Below are 19345 nucleotides of genomic sequence, written 5' to 3' on the forward strand. Positions count from 1 at the left end.
AAAGGGCTCCTGCGGGAAGCTGGAGGCTCTCTGGTGGCGCCTCAGGAACCAGCACCGCGCTGCGGTGGGAGCACTGAGTGTGAAAGTTACCCTTAATTTTACGGTTAGGAGCAATTTTATTTTTACACATCACTCCCCCGAGTGCGGTGAAGGAGCCTACACATGGGCTAGCGGCGTGCACCGACCCCCACCCCCTGCCAGCCCCAAACCCCTCGCTAGCCGCCATCTCAGCCCCTTTCCCCACCCCGCCATGCTCGTTCCGGGGCGGCGGGCACCGCGCAGGCAGCGCGGCGGCGGCTCCGAGGAACCCCGCGCCCTGCATTTCGCCTCCCTCCTTCCCTCCCTCCCTGCGGGGCCGGCCATGGCCGGAGGGGGCCGGCGGAGCCCCGCGGGTTCCGGGGCGGAGCGGAGCGGAGGGGCCGAGCGGGATGGCGGCGGCCGAGCCGGAGGAGCCGGCGGTGCCCGAGGAGGAGCCGGAGCCAGACCCGGAGGCAGAGCCGGAGCTGGAGCTGTTGGCTGAGCTCCGCTCTCGGCGCAGCGCCGAGGCTCGGCGGCTGGTGCTGTCCCCCCGGCGGCTGTCGGGGCCGCTGCCCGCGGGGCTGTCGCAGTGGTTCCCGGCGCTGGAGCTGCTGGATGTGAGCGGCACGGGGCTGGCGGAGCTGGGCGGGGGGCTGCTGGCCCTGCCTCGCCTCCACACGCTGCTGGCTAAAAACAACCGGCTGGGGGGGCCCGGCTCGCTGCCCAAGGGGCTGGGGCAGGCGCCGCTGGGGCGCTCCCTCCGCGTCCTCAACCTCAGCGGCAACCGCTTCGCCGAGCTGCCCCCCGCCCTGCTGGGGCTGAAGGGGCTGCAGAGCCTCAGCCTGGGCGGCAACCGCCTGCACGGCATCCCGCCCGACATCCAGGAGCTCCGCAGGTGAGATCGCGGGGTCCCTGAGGTGACTGCGGGGTCCCTGAGGTGATTGTGGGGTCCCTGAGGTGATTGTGGGGTCCCTGAGGTGGTTACGGGGGCCCTGTGGTGATTACGGGGTCCCTGAGGTAGTTTTGGGGTCCCTGAGGTGATCACGGGGTCCCTGAGGTGATTGCGGGGGTCTAGAGGGGGAGTCTCGGCTTTTTTTCTCTTCAGGAGGAGTCGCTTCGAGGACAACAAGGAAAACGAGGCACCAGCTTCATAGGAGAGGAGCACAGTGCCAGTTGTGCACGGGAGATGAGCCCTGTTGCCTCCACAGCACCCGTGGTAGCTGCCCAGCTCGTAGTTGGGATCCCGTTGTTGCCTCCACCTCGTAGGCAGAGGATCCCTGCTGCTGGTTTAAGTTCTCTCAGCCTCTCTTTTTCCCTTTTAATTTTACTTTTCTTCCAAGAAAACAAGCCCCAAGCCCAGTCTTTTCACACTGCTGACCAGGCTGTGCCAGTTGGCATGCAGTACCCCAACGGGCTGAGCTCGGTGCTCCATGCCACACTGCTGTCAAGCTACCACCCTGTGGTTACTCTGCTCTGAAGCACAGATCCTGCCTTTAGCTTTGTTTGAACTGCTCATGCTTGAGCCCCAGGATGATTTTGAGAGGGCAGCTGCAGGCAAAGCGATCGAACTTTGGGTTTATCGTTACACAATGATGTGTCAGGTAGAAAAACTGAACCAGACCCGGCTTGTGGCTGCCTCCTGTGTAATCACTGCTAACTTACTGAACTTCTGCTACCGTGCCACCACGATAAAATTGAACTTTAGCTCAAGGTAGTGGATTCACGCTCCACCAGGATTGTCAGTTTGTTCACCACTGTGCCATCAGTGACCCTTCTGTGTCAAGGACTGCTTAAATAGCAAAGGGGAGGAGCACGCTGTGTTGCCAGAGCTGGGAGAAAGCAGCACTTCATAATTTCATATTCTTCCACAGGAAATCTGGAATCTGCTCGTTGGAGCCAGATAGCCAGTGATCTCGCACCCTTGCCAAAAGTTTAGGAAATAGAGAGAGAACTGTGGAGGGGAGCTGCTGCCAGACCACATTCCCACCTGCCAACGAGAGAGGTGGCGGCACAGTGAGCATGCCTAGTGTTGAAGTGGGTAAAATGAGCCTGAGCAGGAGCAGAGCAGGGCCAGCTGCTGTGGCAGGGCAGCACAGAGGCTTCTGTTGGACTCTGAGCTCAAGCAGGAGCGAGCTGGGACCTGGTGCAGTTGTTGTCTTCTGTTAACCTCACAGCTTGAGCTGCAAGGTGTCCATCTCGCAAGCCAAGACTTTGAGCTTTTTTCCATATACCACTTCCCATAAAAGACATTTTTCTCATTTCTCCTGGTCTCTGAGACCACAGAGGAATGCAGGCAGCACTTTGACCGGGCACGTTTCTCCTGCTGGTGCTGCAGTTCCTGAGGCTAACAGTTCTCTTCTTGTGACCCTGGCAGCTTCGTGTTTGCTCCAGCTGCTGGCTGTGGAGCTGAGCAGAGTTGCAGAGACCTAGAAACATTTCCTGTTTCAAGAGAACACCTGAGCTCTGATGAGGATTTTCTTAAAAGTTCTTAATAGTTAAACCTCACGTCTTTCCTCTGCTCCCCGTACAGCTCTTCTGTTGTAGTTTTTGAAAGGATAACGCTGCTCTTTCCTCCCAGTTCCACCATAAACTAGTTCATGGTGATTTGGAACAGCCTCATAAGCTTCTGAAAAGTAAGGTAAATGTGGGTCCTGCTGAGGGCTTTTTTATTTGTCTTATGGCTGTGCCAGCTCCCGTGTGTCTGCCACCCACCACTGTCAGCGAGCAGTGTCACTGCAGTGCAAGGCCTGGGTTGCAGCATTGGCTGTTGCTGTGAATTTAGGGTAGAAAATGCACCAGGTGGGCGAGAGCAGCTCCCTTAAATTGCGTATGTTGCCAAATAAAAGGTGAGCTTATTGTGGGTGCTCATGAGTATCATCTCTTCTGCACTTCCTCCAGCACAGACCTTGCCGTGTTTTCAGCAAGGTGAGGTGTTGTGCTGCTGCTCTGGGCTTGTGTCGCCTTCCTCTGCTGGCCCAGCTGGGGATGTGTGAAGGAGCCTCGTGTTGTACCAGGCCAGAAGTGCAGTCATCTGCTTCTGATGGGCTTGGAAAACATGGCTTTGGGTTTATGGGTGCACAGATCGCCCTCATCGCTGCGTGCTTTGGGAGACGTCTTGCCACGTAAAGGGAAGAAACCTTCACAGCTCAGTGAAATGCCTCGAATCTTGAATACCTTGAACCTTCTGGTGTGAATTTGGAGTTCAGTCTTACTCTTCCAGTTACCACTCACGTACAGCAGAGCACCAGAAGCAAGCAGAAAGAGCAAAGAAAAGGAGCAGGCTCTTTCCAGGCATCTGCCACGTGTTCCTTTCCTTCTTGCTTGGATGCCTCCAGTAAGGCCCTGTTATTCAAGGGCTGGGATCAAAGGCCTCAAGCTCATAACTGGATTCATCCAAGTTTTGTGTGAAGGCTTAGGTGCAATGAAAACCAGAGAATTTGCTTTTATTCAGCATGTGAGACAAGCACGCACTTCAGGGTGGCTGTTACAGTGTGGGAAAAACAGCAAACGGGGCTTTGATAAAGGCGCTGCATTAGGAAATCTGCTCGCTGCCTCCCTTTTTCTTCCCCTCTTCAAACGTTTTGCAAATAGTTTTCAGACAGCTGTTTGATCTGAAATTTGCATGTCAGCAAAGGCTGTGCCGTGCTCTCAGGAATTAGCAAATCGTGGAACAGGGCTGGCAGGAGCGCAGCGTGGGCTGCTTTTAAAGTCCTCCCTTGCATGAGCCTCAAAACTGCCGTGGAAACTTCTCGCTGAAAAAAGTTTACCCTAAAAAGACCCGGAGCTATTTCAGGGTCATTGTTTCTTCTTTATTTTTTTTTTAAGATTACCTATTAAGATGCATCTGTTTGATGCCAGCTGTTAAATTTTATCCGAGGGAGCATCTGTTGGGAAACCGGATGGGTTGAGATTTTGAGTATCTTCTACGCCAGAAGATATTCTCCTCCTGGAGCATGACTATGGAAGAGTTATGGTAACTGGTAGGCGTTAAAAATAGCTCCTGTGCTCGGAGCGGGCTCTTATTTACCGAGTGTTTCGGGGCTTTTTGCTTTGTTTGTGGTACAGGATGACCTGGAAACACCACGGACATATGCCAGCAAGAACGTACGGTCTCTTGGCATGTTGTAAGTACGCTTTGCTGCCACCACCTGCATCGTTTCCTAGCTGTGGGAGCATTTCCCTGAGGGAAGAGGCTGCGGTCCTTGTACTGAGAGGAGGCAGGAACGGCGGTGGGACAAGCCTGGCTTCTGGAAGTACAGAAAAATTCCAGCTCTCCTCCCTGTGTGTACACAGCGCTGCACGAGACCTTAGCTGGCTGGTTCAGTGACCACGCGGATTAATGATTGTCAGGAAAACGGGGCCCAAGCTGGACGTGAAGGGTTACTTAAAGCAGCCACTGAGCTTGATGCTCTCTCCCTGCTGTTCCCCGACCTGCTCTCGTTCAGAAAGGGACGGCTCCCGTCCTGTGACCCTCACCGTGCGGTCAGCACCGATTGCAACGTGGCTGTGTCTCCTTGGAGTCCTCGTCCCGATTAGCTGTGCTCAACAAGTCTTGGTGCTTCAGTTTGGTTGAGGAATGGCTGCTAGGAATTCCTCTGCTTTGCTCAGCCCAGGCGAGGTTGGGTCCTTCTTCGTAGCAAATTATATTTCAGGGCACAGGGACAGAGGGGTCACAGGTTTCTTCTTCCTACTCAGCTGTGTTTCAGTGGAAGCTGTGAGGATATCTTTTCTGCATATAAAATGAGTTCATTGTCTCAAAATTCCCTCCCTGTGCCTTTTATTTACTTATTTTTATACATCGACCACCTAATTCATCTCTTAAATTGATGTTGGAAATCCTAAGTCCTACATGCTAGGCTGGGCCCAGGGAGTTACTGATCAGCAGACCTCTGAGCAGTGATACAGAAGGCAGGTAAAAAGAAAACAAGTTTTAGGAACCCTTTGTAGCCATAAAGGAATTACATTATTTAGTGGATTTGCAGTTCGGGACAGTTTGTAGCCTGATGCTGGGGCTTTACATCTTAGCTAGTAATGAGCGCTCTCATTACACAGGCTAAAAAGAGTGGATTTGAAAGCTGTGAGCAGTTGGCAGTGGTTTTGCACGCTGAGTTTGTGCTGTAAGCTGATCTGGAAAGTTATGTATTTTGTGGCTTGAAGGGGATTTTGAAAACATTCGCCGCATATTTTGCTGCCCTTGTTCCCTTCCCTGCTAATGTGTGTTTTTAGATGTATTGTCTTCAAACGCAGAGGACAAGGAGTTAATTATTCACTTTTCCTAGGAAATGGAGACTTGTACACATCTAAAGCTTATTTAAACATTGAAATCCACATTACTGAAATTCCCTTGCCCAACACTTTTCAGCGTGAGCGCCAGCAATGGCACGGAGTTAAAATATGCAAAGGAACTGTATTGTCAGCAGTAAATTCCTGATGGGAGCCAAGCAGCCGAAATCCAACTTTGGGAAACAATGGAGGTTGAAGGAGGAATTTTGGTTAAAATTCTGGGCTTTGTTCTGGGATCAAAATTTAATTAAAAAATAATCTCCTCTTGACGTGCTCCCAGCACAGCAGCCTTACTCCAACCCCCACTCCTCACCTACGGGTTTTTTATGTAGAAAAAAGGCTACTTTTGAGTGGTGGTTTTATTATTTTATTTTATTTTTCCCCATGTACTTCCTTGCATGGTTAGAATAACCTCCAAATGTGCTGTCCCATATCAGTCGAAGCAAGCTTCTTAGGGTCAAATTGAGCCATTTCAGAGCCTTAGGTTTCAAACTTAATTTTGTACCCACTTTGTCATACCCAAGTACGTACCAGAGAGCTTGAGGCAGCCTGAGCTGATGAAAGATTTAAGTCATAATACTCAGGTGTCCAGTGCCTTTCTACAGATATAAGAGTGACTGCAGGAGACCGTAGGTAAATCTCAACTTTATATGTTACAAAACAGCAGCTTTATTGTATTACAATGTGTAACAGCTTTTTCTTTTCCCACGGCAAATTATCTCATCCATAGTCAGCCGTGAGTTCGCTTTAAGAAACGCAGGAGACGAGGAGATCTACCATTAAATGAAACTAAGGCAATGACCTTAATGAGGTGACGCAGCGTCTTCTCTTCTCTTTTTCAGTTTGGAATTTCTGTACCTTGGAGGGAATTTCATTACTTCAATTCCACCTGAATTAGCAAACCTGCCTTCTCTAAGCTATCTCGTCCTGTGTGACAACAAGATCCAGAGCATTCCACCTCAGCTGGCACAGTGAGTATCTACTGTCATCAGCCACCAGCTGTAATTAACTCTTTGAGCTCCTCCTTCTGCTTTGTGTGGATAAAAGCAAGTGGGAGGACCTAGGCTTCAACAGGAAGACCCTTAGTGGTGATCCTCAGCACCACCCTTGCGTGGCCACAAATGTGCAATATGGAGATCTCGAAGTATTATGGAAAAAAACATCAAGTGCACGCTGTGAAGTGAATCCATAGATTTGTACAGGGAGCCCTGAAAAGCACCTGGGCAACTCAGGAGAAAATAGCTGCTGTGTTCTCAGTGATGAACGCTTGGTTTGTTTCATTTTACCCAAAGCCTTCTTGTGTGCGTGTGTTTGTGCTTTTATGCTGTGCCATAATCTGTATTCCCTTGGCATTTCTTATTCTAGGATCTCAGAAAGTTTTAGCATTCCCTAAGTCCTGTGGCACAGCTCTAGAGGATGAGCTACTGCTTTCTCTCTTCACTGCTTTATTCTTGAGGTGCAGTGTTTAATAACTCCAGGTGTCTCGTACTGGCTTCGGAGCATCCTTGGGCACTGTGCTGGCACATTGCTGCGTGCTCTCAGAGAGAACACCGCCTCTGAGAGCCAAATTACTGCTTGTCACCCATGCAGATGCTAGCCTGGCCTGACCTTGCTAAGCTTTTGGGATCTGGTAGTATCACTGCGCAGGGGATGCAGCCGCGAGCGATGAAAGCACGGGGCTTTGCAGAGCTGGCTGCCTAGCAGCATTTGTCTTTAATGCATGAGTGAGAGCAGGTGACTTATTCAAAGCGTTGCTTTAAACCAGTTTTGATGCTCACACTGGGTAGAAGGAGGCATTATCTGCCACTGAAAGCGCTCAGTTTGTACGCTTTTGTTCTGTTCTACTGTTTTGAGGGTGTGTGCGGAGATTGTGGGGTGTGTAGCGAGAGGCACAGCAGCACGTTTAGGGCTGTTTTTTTAACAGGCATACAAGAGCCAAGCCAAGTTTTGTATGGCATTGTGTGTGCTGGAGTAACAGAGCCTCTTTTAGTGTGGGTTTATGCTTTAGAAAGAAGAAAAAACAAAGGATGGAGTTTGGCAGGAGCGGGGAGAGTTTTCAGGTCTGTGTGTGATGCAACTGCGGAATGATTTTGCTTGCATGTCCTGATGGGTTTTCCATTTCCATCCTCAGGCTGCATTCCCTGCGTTCCCTTAGCCTGCACAACAACCTCCTGACTTACCTCCCTCGGGAGATCCTTAACCTGGTCCACCTGGAAGAGCTGAGCTTGCGTGGCAACCCGCTGGTGGTTCGCTTCGTGCGTGACCTGACCTACAATCCCCCGAGCCTTCAGGAGCTGGCCGGGCGCACGATTAAAACCCGCAACGTGCCCTACGCTCCCAGCGATCTCCCGGAGAATCTTGTCCGCTATCTGAGCTTGGCCAGCAACTGTCCCAACCCTAAATGTGGCGGTAAGTTCGCCTTCACTGCTCTGCTGCCTGCTTTCTGCCTGGTGGGTTTGCTTTTCCCTCTGGTTTGCTGTGTTTTTAGCAGCTCAGCCAGGTTGGGTGTGTCGTGGCACCCAAATTATGGCTGTATTTCTTTGGCTCCAGCTCTCCCGAAATTTGTCTTTAAGGAAGCTGTTGTACTCTCTCTTCTTAACTTAGGAGCAGCATTTAAAGTTGCAGTGCTGACTGAATACCTTTATTTACATGGGAATTTGACATTCTGGGTGCATTTATCAGAAATCTTTACAGCACATCCCAATCCTCCATGGTGCTTTTACGTTCAGAAGTGTTTTACCCACCTGCCCTGTCATAACGCAGGCTGAGTAAGGGACAGGAGAACAAGCAAGCGTTGGTAATTGGGCAGCTGAGCAGCAAGCTTCATTTCCAGGTGGAAAAAGAGTTGGGAGGCTGTAGGGCTTGGCCGTTACCAAGAGCAACTTATTCAGCTCTTGCTTGGGGTAACTAATGTGTAGTACCTGTGTGGAGAGGACTTTGTAGATAAGCCTGGAATCCTCGAGCTTAATTTGGCTTAATGCTTAATCTTTATCCAGAGTAAATGATCTGTGCATTTGGCCTTGAGGAGATTAAGGAAAATCATTAATTAATATCCACCTTGCAGCCATAATGCAGTCCGTTATCTTATCTCCTTATAGGACAGTATCAAAGCAAGCTTCGTAAGCAAAGGTGGAAGGGCTGGAACTTGTGTTGGAAAAGCAATAAAGGCTCCCTTTTTTTTAGAGCTTTGCACAGCTTGGAATAATAGTGGATTGGTTTTTTTTTTGCTCTTTTCTCACTCATCCTTATAAACCAGCACAGTACTGCAGCGTTGCTCTGGCACTGCAGGAGAAAAGATTGCTCCAAAGCAGCCAGGACTTAAAACACTGCTGGAAACTTCTGAAAATGTCAGTGTCTAAAATCACTCCCTGTGACAGGAGGAGAAGGTAATTGTGCGTTACAGCAACACCGTTGCCATGGAAAACCGCATCCAAACTCAGCATGGTGACTTCACTCAAGCAGAAGAGAAGTGGAGCCATGAAAGGGAGAGGGGCTATTTGTGGGCACGACGTTGCTAGCTGGTAGAGGAGGCTTTACAAATTTTGAAAACAGGGCGAGCGAATTAAACCAACATTTGAGGAGAAGCTTGCGAATTCCCAGCCTGGGATTGCTCCTTAATGGTTAGAAGGAGCTGTCTCATTCTTTGCAAGTAGATGCCCTACGTCTTTTCACATAGAATTTGCCTTTCTTAAGCACCTAGTAAATGCATTTTTACGGGATTGCTGTTATTTATTTTACCAAGAAAAGAAATTTCACGTTTTGCATTTCCATAGGTGCTCTGTTCCCTTCTGTCTCCAGTATCCCTCCTGCTTCCCCATCCAGTGCTGTGCCAAATCCTCACTGGAGGCGTTTGCAGCAGACACAGCCGCCTCACGGAGCTTAGATATTTCTCCTCCCGCCTTCTGATGTGTCGTTGCTGTGCCCTCTGCCCTTCCAGGTGTCTACTTTGACAGCTGCGTCAGGCAGATCAAGTTTGTTGACTTCTGTGGCAAGTACCGCATCCCGCTGATGCACTACCTGTGCTCCCCGGAGTGCTCCTCGCCCTGCAGCTCGGCCTCCCAGAGCTCCACTTCCCAGAGCGAGTCTGACTCTGAGGACGAAGCCAGCGTGGCGGCGCGCAGGATGCAGAAAGTCCTCCTGGGATAGCGGAACGGGAAGGCTGGAAGGAAAACGGCTTCGAAAAGCAATAATGGGGTGGCGAAGCGTGAGCCTCTGGCCTCAAGGGGCTCACGAGGAACTGCCCTCGAGTCCTCGTAGGGGACAGAGCACCTTAGCAAGCCTCCGCGTGCTGGGTGCAGTGCTACTTAGAACTAACTGGGTGGCGTGCTGCCTGTGGGGTGCCTGGGGTTGTGAGAAACGTCTGCTGGCTGGGGAGCCCCCCTCGTGCAGGCTGGGGAGGGGGACTTGTTCCGACTGGCAGGTCGAGAAGCGCTGGGTACCCGACACTTCGCTGGACTTGAGTCATCCTGCAGGGCAGAGGAGGCTGTCCAGATCTCTTGACACTGTGGTAAATCAGAAGCAGGCGAATCACGCCGTGTGAGTGTGCGCGGACCCCAATGTTTTGTTTAACTCTTTGATTCTTCGTTGTCTCCTCCGATTTCAGTTACAGGTTTTTGTGCCCATCCACCGAAAACGGGACTTGCTTTTCATTTGTTGTTGTTGAGGAGAAGATTTCCTCGACTCTGGTCACTGTTCCTTTGCCTAGAGGCATAGGGTCTCTGTGCTTTTGTAGACGTTACAGACGTAGAACTGAGCCACCCTTTTTTCTCCCTTGTTACACCAAGCTGCCCGTAGTGTTCCCTTCTCACTGCATTCCTCGTCCCCCTCCCTCTGCCTCTTCCCATTACACCTGGAGCGTTGCTGTCTTTTTGGTGCCTTCAGAAGACAGATGAGTTCTTCTAGTGAGACCTGGTGTTAGTTTGGACCTGAGGCCCTATGTGCCTGTGCATGGGACCACGTGTGATGCTCTGTAGCGTGTTCTTGAGTCTCAGCTTACTGGAGCAAGTCTGCATTTATATCTGAATTGCAGGAAAGGTCTTGATTGACGTTTCCTGTGCCTAAAGAGCCACATTCCCCCTGCTGAAGGTAGCCCTGCTTTGTACTGGTCTACTTTCTGTCCTTAAATTCAGCTGTTTAAAGCAGACAGAAGTTTACTAACTGGAAGTACCAACAGATGTGCTGTGGAGAATGCTTTTTTTTTTTTTTTTTTTTCTTACTTAAAACATGAGAGGAAAAACCAGTAGGAAGGATATAAGGCACGTTGTCTGAGCATCTTGCTGGAGGTGGTTTTGAAGCCTCTTCCTTATTTATTTGTTTGCATTTGCTCTTGTTGTAATAGATCTGGCAGTCTGTTGGATTGTTCAAGTAGCACATTCAGTTGTCTTATACTATGTTTATAGGAAAGCTGCAGAAAGTTGTTCAGAAATTTTAAGTACAGAGAAATACCTGTTAAAAATGTAACTATGAAATCGACAGGTATTTATAGATATACTTATGGGGCCATTGTGGTTTTTGCTCACTGAGAGCTGCCCCTTTTATTAACATTTTACAGCAGACAGTCCTTTTGTTGCAGTTTCAGTACAGCAAATCCAACTATGCCTTTGAGCAGAGCAAGTATTTTGTGTTAAGAAACTACATGAACAAGCACAACTTTTTTTGGCCCACTTTGGTCCCAAGGGGGAAACTGAAAAACCTGTGCTTCTCTCTTGCATTCGGAAAACACGTGCCTGTTTGGATATCTTATGGCAGCTCTGTGTTAATGGTCCTGTTTAATTATGCTTGACACTTTATTAAAGCACTTTGATAATTCTAATCCTCATAACTAGCTTTAGTGATTTTTTTTTTTAATTAATTATTATTAAGCCAGAATTTTTCTTTTAGTGTGACCTGAAGAACAAGGTCTGTGAAACTCTGTACTTTCCAGTCTGACTCGGTGTGCAGGTTTAACTTCTTGCCCTGCATTTCCTTAGCAGTACTGTTCATTTCCCGGGTTTCCTTTGCAGAGAACTAGAATTTGAAGGAAATTATCTGGTTGTAAAATAGCACCTCTTCAGTTATTAATTACTGCAACTTGCTCTAATGATTCCCGTAACACACAAATGCAGAAGAAATTAAATGACACATGCTCGGTGCCTTTCCAAATCATTTTTAAAGCATATTTTAAGACCTAAAAAGGTGTCAGTACAAAGCAACTGGATATCACTTTAGCAAATTCTGTGAGGTTTGCTTGGAAAGAACCTCCAGTTTTTGAGAGAAACTGACTGCGTGCTGTTAGCTAAATTGGGATCAGTGAGCGAGTGGCCTATGCTTTTTTCTTTATCTCTTCTTTCAGATGCTTCTCCCTGTCCCGAATGAATCTTGTCGTATAAATGCTAAAGGACAGTAAACTGATGGCAGAGCCACAACTTCACATTTACTGCTCGTGTAACAGTAGTGAGCAACTACTGTGTGATCTGGAGCTTGTCCCTTGCCAGTGAAAGTGAACCACACCGGTTGAGATCTCAAGATCTCTTGAGCTCAGGGCCATGCCATGCTGCCTGCCTCTCTCGAGCGGGAGCTGTCTCGAAGTGATGTATTTTTCATTTCACAAAGACAGATTTCACAACCGCTTTGCTACCACAGCTCCTGTTCACGCAGCAATACCTGTGAGTGTGTGTGGCTCTGATTCAGCTCCTTAATTAGCTATATTTTCTTGCCTAAAAAAAAAGCTACCTGTCTCTGCCCCAATTCTAATAACACTAATAGGCTAATCGTTTTTTGTAGCTGCTTTACTGTAGCCAGGTCGAAACTTGACAGCTGATGCAGTGGATATCTATGCAATCTGGACTTGATATAAGATGTCTCTTAAAAATTTATATATGTTCGTAAATATAGCTAATGATTTTTCTTCGTGCTGCTGGGCTTTAAAGTGCAATTCAAGTAAGTCAGAATTCACAACAATCAGGGACCCGTAAGAAATACAAATGGTTGGTTGGTTTCTTTTCCCCTTAGAAGTGGGTATGAGAGGACTAGAGGTACAGGTTGGTACTAAAGGGGCTAACATACCAAGCTGCCCCCAGGAGTCAAGATTTTCAGCAATTTTAGCCCCCAAGGCCTGGAAGATGTACTGGACAAGACAAAACTTGAAAATATGCTGATGGGTGGTAGGTTCCTATCATCCCCTTCTTGGACACCCCGAGAAGTTAGGCAGTGGTTTTGCCAGCAGCCTGGCTCGTAGCTCCTTTTGTCAGTTTTAAACTTCAGCTCCTTCAGATGCGCCTCCAGCTGAAATCTTCGGTCGGTGTTTTGGTATCGCTCCCCGTGTTGCCACAGCAGCCCAGCATGTCTGGCTTTTGAAAACGTCCTTAAACTGAGACACGAGTGTGTGAAGCGAAGTTGCTCATTCCCTCTTCCCCGCAGGGTCCCGGGCCCTGCTGGCATTGTGCCCCTGTCCCGCCGCCTCCTTGCCAAGAGGAGCTGGTGGTGTGTGCCTGAATGCAGGTCCTTCACGCGAACAGTGGGATCACGCTCAAAAAGAAGCAAAATATCAATTTGACTGGGAGCAGTTTATACAGTTGCCAATTCTTTTATGTTTGTTATTCTTTAATAAGAGGTGAGACTTGAGGAAGTCAGTAATGAATATTTAAACAGACTCTGAAGTGGCCAGATGCAGTTTTTCATGGGCTGCTGTCCTGGTCATTTTGAGTCTTTGAAATCTTGTGTTGAATTATAATGGGAGTAGGGGGGAGGGAGGGGAGAACCAGCTCCTTTTTGTTCCTTACTCTTGTTGGCGATAATGAATGGAAGGAATTTAATCCAATGAAAGTAATGAAACTTAATCCCTGCGCTGTGTCTTTGTTAACCAGTTCAAAGAACTATTTTTAATGCATCTTATTCACACCAGGCAGATGAATTTCTGCCGCCACCACCACCCCCAGCTGAAGATACTCCAAATAGACTACTTCAGAATGCACACTAATACAGCAGTAACTCTATCTTGGAAGCCTCTCTATTGATTATTTCATTTGCCTGCCTTACTAGAGGATTGATCTTTTACTGACCTGAATATTAAGGCTAGAAGGGTTCTCATCTAGCCCTCTCATTGAATTTTTATCACGAGCAGTTGTTTTAGGAAGTCTTAAAGTGCCTTATGTTTTTAGAAGTGTACTTTGCTAGGAATGTCTGAATGTAGAATATCTCTAACAGTGTTTCATTATGAGCTGTAAAACAAACTGTAAACACTAAACCAAAAATGTTATTTCTACAGTTGTGTGTGTCCTTTATTTGCCGACGTCTCGATGCCTGGTATTGCTGCGAGCAGAACACTTCCTGAATCATAAACATTAAAAATGGGGCTATACATGGTCTGAGAACAGCTTAGGTAAAACTGCTGTGTAAAACCAAGAATTGGTGAGACTTCCAAAGGCACTTCTGAAACTCTTGGCATTTGGGGCCTGTTTTTTACAGAGCAGGGAATGTTACGGGCAGGATCCTGTTTTACTTCTGGTGTAGCATTGCCAAAGCTTGCTCCAGAGCTTAAAGGTAGCAGTAATTCATGGGCAAGATAACTGTAAGAACAAGAGAAGGCAGTGTGTGGTAGAGTTGTCCAACAATTTGAACCATCAGTTCTGAAGTTCACGAACTGTTTCACTCTTCTTAATATGCAAACTCCGAAACCTGAAATTATTTTTTTTTTGAATGTTAATTTTCTGATCGTGTTAACTGTCTTCCCATTTCTTGCGTAATCCTGTGTTTCCCTCTACATCCTTAATAGATTTTTTTTTTTGTGATCTATTGCCAAAAAGTCTCAGATCCTGCAGTGCAATTACCAGACGTCAGTGCAGAAACATGACGTATTGGAAAATCAGACTGTAAAAACAAGAATTATTTAATAGTAACTTCATCAGAGACTACCTCAGAGACTACCTTAGACATGGGTCAACTTCATATTTAATGAAAACCTCTCAAATGGTGCAGCAGCTCCATATAAAATAGCTTAAACCCTTGGGGAATCCAGTGATCTTGCCTGTCACAACCAAGATGGGAATATTTTTGCATCTTTTTGTAACTAATATGAAGATACCTCGAGATTGGTTGCCCCTCTTCTAATCTCAAGAAGTAGTGAATCATGGCTCTCAAACTTTGTTTGCTTTTAGCAGGAACGCAATGAGAAGTAAGAGATGAGGTAAGTAGATGCCTGAAGCAGGTGCTCAGAAGGTCGGATTGGTATTTCAGGATCACGTCGATCTAAAGGGGAACGTTATGTTGATGCTGTGCACATGCACTTGAAGAAGTAGAGCTCTACATTTCCTGGTGGTCACCTAGAGCTGGATTTATGCAACTTTTACTCATCAGTGAGCTAGTGGGTTGCAGTTGCCAAATACTTAAAGCATTTATTGGAAGTTAGTTAGTCTTAACACTCCCCACAGGTTGCATTGAAGAAGGCCAATGCCATCTTCAGTCTTTAGTCACAGTCCGGAGATGCTGTGCTGAGTGTCCCTTCCCTTTCCGATAGCCACTGCTCTCTGGTGACTTTCAGAGAAGATTTAAGTGTACACACTTGTGTACAGCACCTTGCTGCTGCAGTCTCCTCGTCCCCTGGTCAGAGAAGTGGAGAGTTTAGATGAGGAGGTCTAACAGCAAACAACATCCCTTTAGGAAGGAGGGAAGGGCAGAGCCCCAGAGGCCTTCCAACCCACATTTTGTGTCAGGAGTGCGAGGACACCTCTGGTTTCAGTTCAGGGAACGCTGTGTACAGGTCCCTTTGTCCTTCTTTTTGTCCTGGCCTGGGGGTACACTGGTGGCAGCTCAGAGCTTGCTGTCCGACTGCCACAGGATTAATGGATGGTCAGCGTGGCCCAAATGCCCTGTTTGTAGCCCCTTCTTTGGCTGTGTGGATAAAGCAGGACCTGAAGTCAGTACTGACAAACAAGTCGTGTATTTATCCTAAATACTACGCTTGGATCAAAGAGCATCAAAGCCCGGCAAGGCCGGCTGCCATTTGCTTTGGTTCTCCTCACGTTCCCCTGCTCTTCGAGAAGGGCCTGGGGGGGCTCTGCCAGCTCAGCCCTCCGCTCCTAAAACCTACCCAAAGGCTTCGGCGAGCTGATGAAAGCGCTTTGTTTTCTGCTAGAAACGCCGCCGAAAGGGGCTGTCTGGAGGATTTTGAAGCGTGCATCGCATGCGTGCGCTCAGACAGGCCCCGTAACCACAGCCGGGAGAGGCAGCGAGGGGCGGCCTGCGAGAGCCGGGCGGCTCGCCTCAGCCTTTTTATCTTCAAACAAACAGGGCAGCGTGCTTTCCAAAGCCACGTTCCCTGGTTGTTCCCTTCAGATATCTGGGGTTAAACCGTGTTCTTTTCTGTTTGTTTGTTTCTTTTTTTTTCTTTCCTTTAAAGCAGCAGCGAGTCTCCTACCCCCAGATACAATCATGAAAGGCCTTGCAAGAACGCCATGTGACTGGGCCGGTTGAAACACGTTTTGAAACAGTCCAGGAAAGGTTGAAACTATTTCGGGTTTTCACAGCTTGCAACCCCATCTGGCTGCTGTGCGGCTTCAGAAACCTGTCCGAAGATAACCCTCCGTGGTGGTTTGGAGGGAAAGGGCAGCCCAAAAAGCCTGGCCGGGGCTGGTGCCGCTGCCCGGTCCTGAGGGCAGCTCGTCGAGCATCCCGCCGCAGACATTTCGTCGTGCTTCTAGGAAAGCAAGCCTTGTTTGGAGGGGAGAGGTATGGCCTTAGGAGGTGAAAACCTTCCACAATCGGCTGCTGCTGGGCTTGTAACAGCAGCGGGTGTTTTCATCCCTGAGCTCTGAGGTCTTTATGGCTGGCCACAAGGGGAAAATCTGCTGCGGAACAGATCCAGGAGTGCCTTCATCTCCTGATAAAGGGCTGGGGGCATTTCACCCTGTTTGTGTGGAGCACTGAAGTCTGCTTCTGCTCTGATTTATTGCTCTAAACTTGGGCTGCGTTAATAGCTGTCTGGCAAAGCCCGGGTGAGGTGCATTCCCCCCTCCTGGGCTCCCCGTTTCATGCAGCCAGCTGCAGCTGGTGAGCTCCCCCAGGGAAGAGGGCAGAGGGAAGGACAAGCCGGGCTCCTCCTTGTTTACCTGCACCAGCTGCATGCAAATGCCCCCTGTGCAATGCCATTCGCACAGCAGAGGATTAGCTGGGCTTGCCCTCCCTCGGCATGGAAAAACGAATGTGCAATGTCTGAGGGCAGTTGCTGTAATTCCTGCTGGCGGTGTGGCTGTCCCAAAAACAACCTCTCCTGGGAGCTGGCCACACTGCTAGCGAGGACGTGGAAGCAGAGCCCTGGCTGTGAGCAGCGTGCCCGCAGACAAGAGGCATGTAGGCTATACCAGGTGCCTCCTAGGCTCACTAAGTGCCAGGTGGCTTTGCTATTATGCCTTTATTGCATCCGAAAGCTCATTTCTTGAAGAAAGAGGTTGCCCAGCTGCTGGGGACAAAGGTGAAGCCTGATGACACTTTGCCGTGACAAAAAATGAGGCATAGCTGCTCTGGTCTGGCATTATTTAAATGCCACGGTGTTGCCTATGGATAGAGGTGAGGAGATGGTGATAGGTGATAGGAGATTCATAGGTGTCCTGACCCAGCAAATCTTGAAGCTAATGGCTGGTTCGTCACCCATGGAAAACCTTCCCCGTCTTCCAGAGGCTCTTCAGACAACTGTAATACTTGTAGTCCTGGTCAAGGCAACCACAGGAGGTGGACATGAATCTGTGGTGGCTTTGTTCAAGCAGCACATTAATTTCTGAAGTCTAGAATAATAGCCTGGCAACAAGGAGGCTCACATGACATTGAAAATAAGGCTGTTCAGGTCATCTTTTGCTACCACTCCAGGTGCCAGGGCAGTGTATTTTCCCAAGCCTACTTGTCAGAAACCTGGGGCACCCTTGGGACTAACCAACCACTGCAGAGCTGAGCTGGTGAATTTTATGAGAAACTGTTGACACTGGCATTATTGTCTAGGGTGATAAAGAAAAAAAAAATTATCCTCTATTGCCCAGGTATTCTCCTTGCAGTAATGTGCCTGAGGATCCCAGAGGTTTCCACCTGACTTGCATTTTACATGGCAGCCCAACCATGTCAGCAAGAACTTTCTCTTCTCCCCTTTCCCTTTACAGAAACAGCATTTTCAAGCCTGAAAGTCACGTTGCTTTTTCCATTAACATTTATTTATTTATTTGTAATTCTCCAGGGTGAAAAAAAGCTGACAAATGTCTTTGTGATCTTTTATCCAGTCATAATTTTCTCCTCTATGCAAATTTCATTGGTAAACATCTATTCATGAACTTTTTCAAAGGCTCCTTTTCTTAAGGGAGAAAAAAAAATAAATAAAAAAGGGTGTGTTTCTTTTAGTTTTAAAGCCACGATGAATGGCTTTCAAAAGCTTCAGAGAGGCTGAGGAGTTTACAACATCAGGGCCGGTGCGTGCAGCTCTATGAAGTCAGTGATTATAATGCTCTTAAACAACAGCAACCTCTCGCAGCCAGAGCTGCTGTGGGTTGTAAAACATTTTCCCATCTCCGTTTCTAAAGTTTGGGTAAAGCAATCTGCTGTAGCTGCTTCAAATTTCTTGGTAGTAACAAAGTGGCCAGTGCATTTATCTCATACCAATCCTGCACTGGCAATCCTTGAATTTTGAGGCTCGCAGCCCTGGTGTGAAATAACTTTAGGGGACGTGGAAAATCTGCCACATGACTTATATTTTAGGTGTAAAATGCAGATGTATTTAGATCAACGCCCATCGCTGTCAAGGTGTACTGAAGCAGTTGTTAAATTGGGTGTTGTGCACCCACAGAAAGCTGCAGCAAAGCCACATTTTAAACAATAGTTTTACTTCATGTATTTTTTGTTGTTGCTGTTGTCCTGGCACTTGCAAAGAACAAGAGATAATTGGCAACTTGCAAATGCCAGGGTTGCATTTGCCTTTTTGTGTCACGGCCATCTCTCCTTCTCTGGTTTCTGCTCCACTTTCTCTTCTACCTTCAGCTACAACCTCTGGGCTCACAGCAGAGCTGTGGCCTGGCTTACAGCACGCTCCTTACAGCCCGCAGCCTTTAACATTGTTCAGTGGCTGGTGCTCAGGTCCTGAAGTTCAACCTCTTCTTCCTCCGGGATATGTTTGTCTTCCCCACCCCCCCAGATAATGTCATCACCCCAGATCTCGTGTTGATGCCATAAAGGAATAAACTGCAAAGCGTGGGCCTGAGGCTGGGCGTGGAGGACCTGCACCGCAACCCTCCCTTCTGCTGCCTTTCCCTCTCCGTGCTGCTCACCCTCTCTGCACTTGCTGCTCTTCAGACATAGCAATCTGCTCCTGACTTGGCAGATTTCTTACAAACACTGGCTCCCAGGCGCAGGGCTCCAGGTATCAATCCCTTCAGAGATAACCAGTCCACTTTTTTCACCTTCCCACCTGCGCCGGTTCCTTCCCTGAAGCCAAGTTTATTAAATTTTGACATTTGTATCCACTCAAAATGTGGGCAGCGGTAATTTCCTGGCCCTGTTTCTCATACCCATTCTGCCTTTGTCCCTGAGGCCTGTGGAAGCTGAGGCATGGATTGAGCAGACTGAGGCAGCCCTACTAGCCTAGCATTGCTCCCACCTGCCCTTTCTTCTCTCCTTGTTCTCCCTTACACAAAGGGATAATTTCTGTGACCCCATTGTGCTCCTTTTCCCATTCAGTCCTTGTGTTGCCATCCCTTTTTAGCAGCCAGGGAGTGTCCCAGCCCCACTGCTGTGGCAAAGGACCACCTGAAAAGGCCCCTAATAAGCAAAACCTAATAAGCAAAAGCGCTTCAGATGTGGCAGCTAGAGCCAGAAACACGGGATGCCTCTGTGGTGCACTGGCTGCTTGTTTAGATCTGCGTTAATAGAAAGGGGTTTGTTTTTGTTTTTGTTTTTATTCTCTATTGTTAGAAAGAAAAACACCTTCACAGCGCCAGGTAGAAGAAAGAACACGGTGAATAACCGAGGTGAGATCATTGTGTGACTCCACGAGCAGTCATGAGCTGCCACAATTGAAGGAAACTATCATTTACCA

General features: G+C 48.3%; 1 protein-coding gene across 1 annotated transcript; it reads left to right on the top strand.

Moving 5' to 3' along the window:
• The first annotated feature begins 371 nt into the window (after positions 1–371).
• On the top strand, positions 372–13545 carry LRRC58 (leucine rich repeat containing 58). Its single transcript, XM_021274306.4, has 4 exons — positions 372–913; positions 6144–6272; positions 7433–7710; positions 9239–13545. Exons 1-4 carry the CDS (start codon positions 429–431, stop codon positions 9445–9447), a joined length of 1101 nt encoding a protein of 366 aa, XP_021129981.3. The 5' UTR covers positions 372–428; the 3' UTR covers positions 9448–13545.
• Positions 13546–19345: the final 5800 nt, after the last annotated feature.

Source organism: Anas platyrhynchos, chromosome 1 (assembly GCF_047663525.1).
Source record: "Anas platyrhynchos isolate ZD024472 breed Pekin duck chromosome 1, IASCAAS_PekinDuck_T2T, whole genome shotgun sequence".
NCBI lineage: Eukaryota > Metazoa > Chordata > Aves > Anseriformes > Anatidae > Anas > Anas platyrhynchos.